This window comes from Sphaerodactylus townsendi, linkage group LG06 (genome assembly GCF_021028975.2).
Source record: "Sphaerodactylus townsendi isolate TG3544 linkage group LG06, MPM_Stown_v2.3, whole genome shotgun sequence".
NCBI lineage: Eukaryota > Metazoa > Chordata > Lepidosauria > Squamata > Sphaerodactylidae > Sphaerodactylus > Sphaerodactylus townsendi.
In genome coordinates, this window is record NC_059430.1 from 15,324,764 (window position 1) to 15,333,452 (window position 8,689).

General features: G+C 44.0%; 1 protein-coding gene across 12 annotated transcripts in view; it reads right to left on the minus strand.

The window, feature by feature from the left end:
• CELF2 (CUGBP Elav-like family member 2) overlaps positions 1-7,760 on the minus strand; it is a 482,791-nt gene extending 475,031 nt beyond the window's left edge. For all 12 annotated transcript variants that reach the window (XM_048499610.1, XM_048499608.1, XM_048499609.1 and 9 more), the window contains exon 1: positions 7,600-7,760. In XM_048499610.1, the coding sequence (XP_048355567.1) occupies positions 7,600-7,706 (107 nt within the window). In that variant the 5' untranslated portion in view covers positions 7,707-7,760. The remainder of the gene's footprint in view (positions 1-7,599) is intronic.
• Positions 7,761-8,689: the final 929 nt, after the last annotated feature.

Consider the following 8,689-nt stretch of genomic DNA (forward strand, 5'->3'; position numbering starts at 1 on the left):
ATTACAGTAATTACTATTGATTCACTCCTGAATGACTTCTTAAGTAGCCAAGTGCAAGTTATGCTTGGAAGTAGAAGCTCCACGTATGAATATTAATTCGGCTGTTTCTTTTTCTTCCGGAGGAGGGGGGAGTCTAACCAAGGTCTGACTTGCAATTTTATATGTTTAAATCTGTCAATGGAGGAAGGGGGGAGAGGAGGGATTTGTGTTCCCATGCTTTGATAGGAAAAAAAATGCCTGCGGATGCAACCCGCAGAGGGCAACTCGTACAGTGAATGGAAAAGAGATCACCTTTACAGTTGTCAAAGAAGACCACTTCGCGGCCGTTTCGCTATGGGAATCTCAGCATCTCTCGACTGTTGCGCTGCATTGGATTAGTGTGCATGATAGACAAGTTCATGATCGGAGCCTCGGGAAGATTGAGAGCCCTACAGTATTGAACTGAGAGTGCTCATGTACAACTGTCTTCAGCCACTGTGTTCGATTGGGTTGCTACCCTCCAGGTGGAACCTGAAGATCTTTTGGAATTACAACTGACCTCCAGAATTCAGAGATCAGTCCCTCTGAAGAAAATGGCTATTCTGAGGATGGATTCTGTCCCTTTCAACACAAACCTTTAAAAATGTTTGTTTGTTTGTTTGTTTGTTTGTTTATTATTTAAATTTATAGACCACCCCATCCCCAAGGGGCTATGGGCGGTGCACAACACTATCTGTATACAATATATAGCAAAGGTCACAATAGTGACCATATTTACTAAAATCCATTAAAAACCATTAGAACCATTTAAACAGCGGTCAAAAACAATAACAATAATAACGGCGTCCCGTAACCCAATTCATTAAAACCTCCCCAGAAGGAGGGAGCGGCTGGACTCCTCCCTAAAAAAATAACAAATATATATGCAAGAACGAATTATAAAAAATAGGGAGCAAAGGAGCAAGGCAAAGAAGGGGGAGCGCACCTCGGCAACTGGGCACTCCAAAGGCCTGGCGGAACAACTCAGTCTTACAGGCCCTGTGGAATTCCCCATGCGCTATCCCTCAAGTGAGGGTCTGGACAGCTGGGAGGGGAAGAGTGTTCCACCAGGCTGGGGCCAGGGCCGTAAAGGTCCCAAAGGCCCGTGTGGGAGGCTACAAGCCGTGACTACTGAGGGGCCAGGAACCACCTGGCCCCTCAGTTTAGAAACATTTTAAGTAATTTGTGCTGAAAGGGCCATTGACATGAAATCCTGAAGAGGTCCTTCCCTCGGGTTGCCAGCTCTGAGTAGAAAAATCCCTGGAGATATGGAAGTGGAAACATGGGTGAGCTTTGGCAGGCTGTGATGACATACAGTAGGGGTGGCCAACCAATGGGCCGTGCTGGCAGGGGCTGATGGGAATTGTAGTCCATGAACATCTGGGTCACCATAGGTTGGCCACCCCTGACTAGAGTCCATGCTCTGAAGCAGCCATTTTTTTTCCAGAGGAGATGATCTCTGCCATCTGGAAACGAGTTGTAATTCCTGGAGATCTCCATAGGCCACCTGGAGGTTGGCAATCCTATCTCTCCCCACCCCAAGATCTCCTTTCCCCAGGTTCTACCTCCAAATCTCTAGGAATTTCCCTTCCCAGAGTTGGCAACCCTAACTGCGTATGACCTATGGCCAACACAAAATAAAGTATTTCCAAGTGTGAGAGCTTGGAATGTTAGCAGCGTAGTTGTGCAAAGTGCACCATTCTTTTACAACCACCGTTTGTTCCCAGGGGTGTGTGAGAAAGAACTGAAAGCCTACCTTGAGAGCACAGATAAGGGAAAAGTAGACTTGTTCCAATCAGCTCCACACAAACACAGGACAACTATAGACAATAGCAACCAAGGAAACAAAGACCAGGATACTTCTATTCGGATGCATTCACCTATTTGACCTTGCTATCTTCATTGTTACTCCCAGGCTACAGACTTCTTTGTGACTCACATACCAGGCTACTCTATTCAGAGAGCCTCACCTTTTGACCTCATAGTATATATACTCCACTTGCTTTCCATTCCTACTATCAGATCCTCTAAAGATGCCAGCCACAGATGCAGGTGAAACGTCAGGAGAGAATGCTGCTAGAACACGGCCATGCAGCCCGGAAACCACACAGCACCCCAAACTTGTTCCAACTTTGGGATTGTTTATACATAATTGCATCACAAGATAACACTGCCCGTATTCATTATCGCATGCAGATTCTCCTGCTGAGTCTTTGTAGCTTCAGAGGTACCTCCCCGAAAATTTAAAAAATAGGGGAATGACACGTTGCCAAAATTGGCAGGAGAAGCTGAGTCCGTTCATGTACTTTATCCACTGGAAAAATGCCCAGCCGCAATGCCAGCAGACCAAATGTCCCAGGGGAACATCACCGAATGGCAAGAGGCAGGAAAATTTAAGGCTCAGAATATGGCCAGTGGGTAAAAACGAACGCAAGAGTTTGCAGATTGGGTGGGGAAAATAAGACATTTCCTGCTCTCTGCACAGTGAGCAGGAAACGTCTTGAGCCCATCTTGGGGAAAAATGATTGCTAGTTTAGCATTTTCTTTAAAAAAAAAAGTTGAGATGAAATAAAATGTCCTGGGGACACTTTGGGGGAAAAAACTGTGCGGAGTTCCTCCTCAAAATGCTTCTTTTGAAATCCTCAAGATGTTTTATTGGTGTTGGGCAGAAAGCATTTATGGCACCACATGGGTTCTCCATAGTGAAAAGAAGTGAGGGCTCTCCCTTCATCTTGAAAAATGTAATAACATTAAAAAAAAAACCTGAATGCTGTTCTACCTGAAATTCAGAAATCCATAAAAACAAGGATTTAGAACAACTTTTTGTGACTTTTCTCCTCCCAAAAGAAATGTTTAAAAATCCACATTGCTTCTATCTGTGGACAGGTGCCTCAAAAAGTGGTGGTTTGGGTAATCTTTGTAGGATTATTGGGAAGAAAGCGGCACTCAATGGAAAATAGAACATAATTCAATAGCCAGCTGGCTCAGTAGCTCGGACAGGGAGCATATATGGTTCTCCTGTCTTCTATTTTACTCTCACAACAACCTTACAAAGTAGAGTAAGCTGAGAAGATGGCAGGTCAAAGGTTACCCACATGACTGGGGGTTTGAACCTGCATCTCCATGAACCTCACGACACCACCCCATCCTAGTCCTCAGCAGCTACAGTTCAGAGAACCAACTGATTTGTACATGGACACCCCATTCAGCTGTCATGGCCAATACCTGTTGACAGATGTACCCCCCCAATCGACAATTTTATTATCTTTTCCCATAGCTCTCTAGCATTAGGTCATTCCTGAATCACTAGGGCCGTGGTGGCGAACCTTTGGCACTCCAGATGTTATGGACTACAATTCCCATCAGCCCCTGCCAGCATGGCCAATTGTAGGGGCTGATGGGAATTGTAGTCCGTAACATCTGGAGTGCCAAAGGTTCGCCACCACTACTGCACTAGGGTCATTTCTGAATGGTCAAGATATCCTGGGTTGAGCAAGAGAAATATCCCTGTGCAGCCAAGAACTTCGCAAGGTTCCCAATCCTAAAGTGGGCTTGCCCCACAATATTTCCCTCATCTCAGGGTATTCAAAAACTGCCAAATTTGTGATTCTTTTTAAAAATCCTGGAGTAAGCCAGCTAGAGTCTGCTATCGCGCAAGCACCATTCAGGAGTGGAAACAGTTTATTTTTCCCACCCAGCCACCTAATCTCCCCGCCTGGAAAAAAAAATCATTCGGTCCAATCTCTTTTTCACTCTATGATTCAAGTTGCCTCTCAAAAAACAACAGCCAATCAGAACGCAGGACACCGGGCAAGCTCAGATATGCTTGCAATGTAAATACAAAAGACCCCGCCTGGTGTGAAACAAGCAGGAGTATTTCCTCCTAGTCTTCACTGGATTCCTTCACAAAACGGGCACCCATCCGAATGGAAAAACCAGGACAAAACAGACACCGACTGTAAGAAACCAGTTGTAACCAGGTATGATTGTTCTGTGCAGAAATGGCCTATGTTGAGAATTCTTTAAGTAAACTGTGTATTGTAGGATGTACGTCCTTTTGCCAGGTCTGTTACCAGCTTCGTTGAATGACCTTAGGCTGACCATAGGTTTTCAGATCAATGAAAGCTGAAGGTGGGAACATAGGGGGCAGGACATCATGGATGTGATTATGTCATTTCCGGGTTTTCCCGGGAGCAAAACCAAAGAGTTCTCAGCGATTGACAGAGCTGCCTGCCATCACTTCCAGGTTTCTTCTCTGCTGTCAGATTTTTTTCCTCCTGCCATGGCTTGGGGCAACAGGATCTCAGGAAGAAATAAAATTATTCGGTCCAATCTCTTTTTCACTCTTATGATTCTAATAGTGCTCAATAAAACCAACACTTTCCCTCTCAACAAAGAAATAAGGAGAAACAAAATCTATGACTGTTTGAAATTGTCTCCCCTAAGCACCACTAACACAGATTGACATCCGTCAGAAAACCAACAGAGCCTATGTAGATGACCTGAGGTTGTTCTCATTAGCTTGATCAACATATGCACAGAAGGTTTGAAATAATACGACTGTCACTAAAAACAGCGAGCGGCTCTGATTAAAACTTGATTTAAAACTCACATTTGTAATCATGGCTGATAGCTTCTATTGACTACTATCCAACTGATCAATTTATGCTTTAGTCGAAAACAAAATTACCTCTTAAAGCTTAGCGTGCGTTTAGCGCTGCTTCATATCGAGGAAATGTTTGTAATTAAGAGAGACACAGCTTCCAAGAATTTGAAGAAGCATTTGGGATCGTATCACGAAGGATTTTTGCTTTTAATACAAAAAAGCGTCAACATTCCTTCTTTAAAAACGAAACCCATGAAAAACAGACAGGGTAAAACTCGACGTTCTAAAATGCAAGTTCTCAGAACCTTTGAGCAACTAAGCATCTCTTGAGAAAGTGAAAAGTACGAACATTTTGCTCTGTGGAAAACAACCCTACCATGTCAGGATACAATCCAGCTGCTCCGTGTACACAATGTACACACACAGAGCACAACACACACGCCATGCTTCACTTACCTGCATGGAAACCCATAAAAATATACAAGCATTAGGGCTGCTCAGCAGAAATTCACCTGTCAGACACAAGTTTCTAGAACGTTCAGTTCTTGCCAATTTTCTCACCAAGACTTTGACAGCTAGTAGTTGTGGTAGGCTGACCTCATGGTAAGGAAGCCGTCCCTTCATTAACCGGTATTTATATGTACTCTGAAGTAAATTATTCCCATGCTTCCTCCCCAGAGAGTCATGAGGGAACATGAAAACAGCAGCTGCGAAACAGGCTTTCAATAAAGAAAGGGAAAGTCGATATTAAAAGAAGGTCACTCTAAAGGTTCAGGGCAGAAGAGAACTTTCCGGCACTTGCTGGGGAGGGGGGGAAGATCAACGGACCTTAAACACCACTGGAAAGGCAATACTTGGGAGGCTGTTACCCTCTGAGGTAAATTTCAAAATGATCACAATGGCTCAAACTCAGCTAAAAGTCAGCTAGGGTCATGTTCCATTGAGGTTTAGTTAGGACACGGCTTACCCAGTGACTTCAGCCAGACTTAAAGCCACCTTTAACTGTGTTGGAGACACTGATTCCTACGTATGGCATCTTAAAACTCATTTTCATTATATTATCAACCCCCAGAGCAGCAGCATCCATCTCCTGCTTCAAAAGCTGAAGAGTTTGTCTCCTGTGTTTTTTAAAGTCCATTTGTCAGAGAAACACCCAACTTCAAAGACGACTTCACCCAACTGGGACACCCATTTTTTTCACACACACCCTGGTAATGATCTTGCTCTGCAATCCTGGTCACAGTCTACCTCCCACTGAAATCAACAGCGCCGATTCTCTTCTCCAAAACACGCCCATACACAAGGTTCAGCAACGTTGTTTCACAACCATCGCAACCCAAAACATCAGCCCCGCCCCCACCACCCCATGGACAGAAACATGACAACCTAGCCCACTTCAAACACAGAACACCCTTCAGCAAACGCAATCCAATGCTTGCAAGAAACTGGTCAAAACCAAAGTGACTGAATAAGTTAACTTTCTTCTTTCGGAATTTGGCATGACTCACAAACAGAAAACGATCCCGTCCAATATAACCAAAATGAGAAAGAAGTATTTTGAAAAGTGTGGACAATCGGGTGGCTCTTTTTGCAGCTGTATTTTGCGACGCTCTTGAACAACTGTTGAGAGGTACTCAGCATTGAAACTCCAGGCAAGGTTGTTCTACTGTGGGAAGTGGAATTTTTACTATCTTGTTAAGTTTTCTAAAATCATACAGGCACATTCATACCCCTCAAATATCCTGACTTACATTAAAAACAGCTTTTAAAAAAAACACTCAAGAGCCAAACTGAGTGGACATTTTCGCCGAGCAGCTGATGTTGAAATGATCCAAACTAGGATTACAGCAGGGATACAGTTACTAACAAGATGCTCAGCAAATTGAAACATGGACCCACAAGCTTTCAGGACTCAGGAACGGTCCCAATTTAAAAAAAAGGAAGTCAGGCACACAAATCTATAAGTTTGTTTCTGCCAGGCAAAACGATAAATTCGCCTTTCCTATTCACCCTTCCCCAATTTAAACAGCGGCGATCGATTTTGTGAAAGAGATTTTTTTTAAAAAAATACATGCGCTCACTTTGTATAATCGCCGAGATGAAGAAGCTAAGCCCAGGGGGAATTAAATGGGTCAGACATTTTTAAAAAACAAAACAAAAACACACATACGCACACAACTACTACTAGAACCCAGACGTATCTTAAGCTGGCTTGACAGTTCCATTGTTCTGCCATCGCACTGCTGGCCAAAAAGATCTATTCACACACTAGAATGTCTGCTAGAAAATAGACAAAAGGCTACATTTTTCTCCCCCAGAAAGGTTAGGGTGCCAATTTGAGCTGAATTCTGGCGCCCGCCATCCTCTCTCCCCACCCCCTCATTCCAAAAAGCTATTGATAGTGCCCGATTCTCCGCTGCACCCTGGAGCGTTAAGGATACATTGATCCATGCATCTCCCTGTTATGTATATTTTTCCCCTCCCGGCAAAAAGAAAGAAAGAAAGAAAAAAGTCCAGTGGCCAAATATAGCTTCAGTATGGAAACGCTTGTTTACATAACCCCAGAGCAAATTAAAGTGGTATTTAGGGCATCGGTTCTCCTATGGAGTCTCTGGTTTGCTTTCCCTCCCCACACACTTAGTACATGCCCAGTGCATAATAATGAAGGAGGTGATATAAGAGCGCCGATGAACAAGCTTTCAGCTTTGGGGAGGAGTTTTTTTTTTTTAATTTAATCGCTTCCTGCCTGGTTTACCCAGTTTTGGTTACGTTGCACTGGAGATTAGAGATTCATTAAAGCCATCAACACAAAGCAAGATCCCTATTATTATTATTTTTTAAAAATCATGACCCCGTTATCTCCCCCCTCCCCACAAAAAAAATATCAGGGTAGCAGAAGGGGACTTGTTATCAAGTGCATTCACCCCAGCAACTGGGGGAAGAACCCACGAAAACAAAGGAGACGTCCCACCTACCTTAAAAGAAGCTCTTCATTTCTCATAGTAACAGCGGATTTGGGACAGCGCATGCTTCCTACACCGATCTTTGCAACAAAAGCCGGTTCAGAAGTGCGCTCAAACATCAATGCCACTGTAGCAACTCGCTAATGGCTACTAGTTCTCCTTCTCTGCCTCTCACCAGACGCTGAGTGGCAGAGCAACGGGGCCCCTGCAGATTCACTGAACAGAAATAATCCTCTCTGACAAGTTATGTTGTCTAGGCATATTTTACATTAATGCACTCGGCTGCCTATAGCGGTGTCTTGTTTGCGTTCCCTCTTCCCTGGCTGGCGTGAGCTTCTCCTCATTATCATTTTAAAAAGGACAGAAAAATGTAGGACCCTCCAAAAGAGAGGAGAGAGAGGAAATACACACACACACACATATACAGAAGGGAAATGAGGAAAGTGTGTCTATTTCTTCAGAGCGCCTTCTGAAAATCTCATTTGCATGGCCTGACAAGCCATCGGCTGTTCCCCCAGCATTTAAATCATTTTGGTTAGGGAGAACTTCTTGCACACTTGAAGGAATTGGGGAGGGGGGAGGGATGAGCTGTTTTCCTGGGATGCGGAGAATCACAGCAGGCGATCTTTTCGCTTTGCTCCTGCTGCGTTCAAGGCTGAGGGGCTTTGGGGGATCTATTAGCTTAGATCAAGAAAATGGGGTGGGGGAGTTTTCATGTAGGGGCTCAGGGATTTCTTCTGAGAGCTTCCAGTTTCCTGTATTATTTTAACCTCCTAGTTCACCGCAACCTTGTGTGTGACACTATTCCCCCCCCAGCTATAAAGAGGAAATCTCCAATTGCTTTCCAACTACTTAAATGTCATAGCTTTTCGTGTGCACTTTTAGCAGCACTGAACAATGTTTTCCAACTTTTTGATGTCTGCTTTGCAGTCTCTGCAATCCATCCATCCATCCATCCATCCATCCATCCATCCATCCATCCATCCATCCATCCATCCATCCATCCATCCATCCATCCATCCATCCATCCATCCATCCATCTTCTTTCTATCTATCTATCTATCTATCTATCTATCTATCTATCTATCTATCTATCTATCTA